This window comes from Acanthisitta chloris, unplaced genomic scaffold (assembly GCF_000695815.1).
Source record: "Acanthisitta chloris isolate BGI_N310 unplaced genomic scaffold, ASM69581v1 scaffold32269, whole genome shotgun sequence".
Classification (NCBI taxonomy): Eukaryota; Metazoa; Chordata; class Aves; order Passeriformes; family Acanthisittidae; genus Acanthisitta; species Acanthisitta chloris.
The window spans coordinates 383-2,903 of NW_008690276.1; the positions used below are offsets into that span (position 1 = coordinate 383).

General features: G+C 52.6%; 1 protein-coding gene across 1 annotated transcript in view; it reads right to left on the bottom strand.

Moving 5' to 3' along the window:
- The window catches only part of PABPC1L (poly(A) binding protein, cytoplasmic 1-like), a gene marked incomplete at its 3' end in the record, with an annotated part of 7,149 nt that overhangs the window by 146 nt on the left and 4,482 nt on the right, over positions 1-2,521 (bottom strand). Inside the window, exons 6-8 of the mRNA XM_009081763.1 lie at positions 2,355-2,492; positions 1,471-1,566; positions 394-660 (exon numbers count right to left, since the gene is read on the bottom strand). Coding sequence (XP_009080011.1) covers positions 394-660; positions 1,471-1,566; positions 2,355-2,492 — 501 coding nt within the window. The remainder of the gene's footprint in view (positions 1-393; positions 661-1,470; positions 1,567-2,354; positions 2,493-2,521) is intronic.

Below are 2,521 nucleotides of genomic sequence, written 5' to 3' on the forward strand. Positions count from 1 at the left end.
CAGCCCAGAGCCTCTTGGTGGCTGCTACACACAAGTAGACAAGCCAAAACCATGTTCTGCACCATGCCAGAACACTATAAAGACCAACCTCCAGCCCTGCTGCCACCATGCCCTTCAGCAGCTCCACTTATCTCCTCCCCAGGAGCTTCTGTGCCTCTGTTTCCCTTCTCCCTCACTTGGTTTCATCGGCAGCCTTGCTCTCCATGCTCACATCCTCCTACCAAATGTTTCCTTGGTTCCCTTCTCTGAGGGACAGCACTGATCCCACCACTCCCACCCTAGCATGAGCCTAGGTCTGCACAACCCAAGCTCTGCTGCTCAGCCTGACTGCCAACCCACTCCAGGGCAAATGTGGGTCCCTGTGCAAGGCTGCTACTGGAGAGCAGGACTCACCTGGGGAATGGGGGGTAGGAAGTAGCCTGAGGGGGTCTGAAAGGAGCCCAGCAGAGGGCCAGGCAGAGCCCTCATGGTGGCTAATCTCTGCATGTACTGGTTGGTGAGGATTGCTTTCCGCTCCTCTTTCCTTTGAGCGAGCGCGACATAGAGAGGCTTAGTGCTGACAATCCGCCCATTCATTTCTGTCACAGCCTTGGTAGCCTCTTCTGGAGAGGAAAAACATACAAACCCAAACCCTTTGCTGTGGCCACCGTCCATCATCACCTAAAATTAGATTAGAACAAGACAGTTAAGTTCACAGCTCACTGCAGCACTTGCAAAATACGATGCAGTGAGAGGAGGGGTGGGATCCACCAGCCACGAGCACCCCATTGCAGCCCCCACATCCAGGGTGGGATGGATGGGGCTGCATCTTTTAGAGATGTTTCTCTAGGGAAGGGGAGGATTTGCTCAGGCAAAACCAGTAGGTTTGAGAAATAAAAGTGGCAGAGTCTGGACCAGCCTGAGATCTAGAGCCTGTAATCTTCCATGGGAGAGTCTGTCCCCCAGCTCTGCAGGGGCCACAGACCAGCAATGCTCAAGTGCTTAATGCTGCAGGAGCAAGAAAGGGATGGGGATTAGTGGGACACTGTGCCCTGCAACAGCCTTCTGGAGAAGCCTGATACCAGTCTTGGTGAGAAGACTGACACTTCCATGGTTTTCCAAAAGGCCAAACACCAGCCTGTCACCTCTCTGTCCCTTGGAGCAAGGTGACTTATGGCTCATTTCCATTTGTATCAGTGTCACATCAGTTCCAACCCAAAGAGCAGCTGGGCAATATTCACAGTGTTCTGGCTTTAAGGTCGTGCACTCAGCACCTCACCAGGGCTGGGGAAACTTGGCAAAGCTACAAAATAGTATTTACTCCACAGGACAGTGTGGGGTGCAAGTGGCACATCTCTCACACCTGGCTTGAGGTACAAGCCATCAGCAGGGAACTGTAACTTTGGAGGATGATAATCTTGATACTTTTCCAGGCGCTGAGTACAACAGTTGCCTGATCCCAGGAGCCCAGCAACATTCCCAGTCCCTCACCTTGGCACTGGTGATGGCGCCATAAGGAGAGAACTCCTTCCTCAGCCTGTCATCATCTATCCCATCATCCAGGTTCTTCACATACAGATTGACCCCCTGCAAATAGGTGAAAAAAGCATCTTGGGATCCCAAAGTTTACAGTAGCTTTTCAATCTGATGTGTGTTTCACCAGCTGCTCAGCCAGAGGGTGAAATCCCACAGACACATCCCCCACATGTGACATGGAGAGGGGCCAGGACCATGCATATGCTGCACTCACAAGTGAGACACCCCAAGTGAAAAAGGCACCCAGACCATCACTGTGAAGCTCCTCCAAGACCTCGGGAAACCACCTTATTTCCAGACTAATATTTTAATTGCTGGAGAAGAGCAGCTCTATTTGTTCACATGCCAACATAATCCTGAGCTTAGATCTCTCTCCTCTTTCCTGATACTGCTTTCCAGGACATTTCCAGGCAGTGACTGGACCCCTGTGCGTGCCTTTAATTGCAGAAGGGACTGAGTGCACTGATCTGCTCTGGAGAGCCCCATGCTGGTGTGCATGCCTTTAATTGCAGAAGGGACTGAGCGCACTGATCTGCTCTGGAGAGCCCCATGCTGTACCCAAGCGAAGGATGTCCCTGGATGGCCAGGGCATGTCCCTGTGGTAGACCTGCAGGATGCTGCATCCTGCTGTTCCCTTACCTGGTACTTGCTCATTCGCTCCTGTTTCATCTGCTCAAATTTCCGTTTCAGCTCACTATGCCTTTAATTGCAGAAGGGACTGAGCGCACTGATCTGCTCTGGAGAGCCCCATGCTGTACCCAAGCGAAGGATGTCCCTGGATGGCCAGGGCATGTCCCTGTGGTAGACCTGCAGGATGCTGCATCCTGCTGTTCCCTTACCTGGTACTTGCTCATTCGCTCCTGTTTCATCTGCTCAAATTTCCGTTTCAGCTCACTCTGGCGCTCCAACCGCTTCTGGGCTCGGCCCACGTACACCATCCGCCCATTGATCTCCTTCCCATTCATGTCAGCCACCGCCTGCCAGCAGAGGGAAGAGCTCTGAGCTC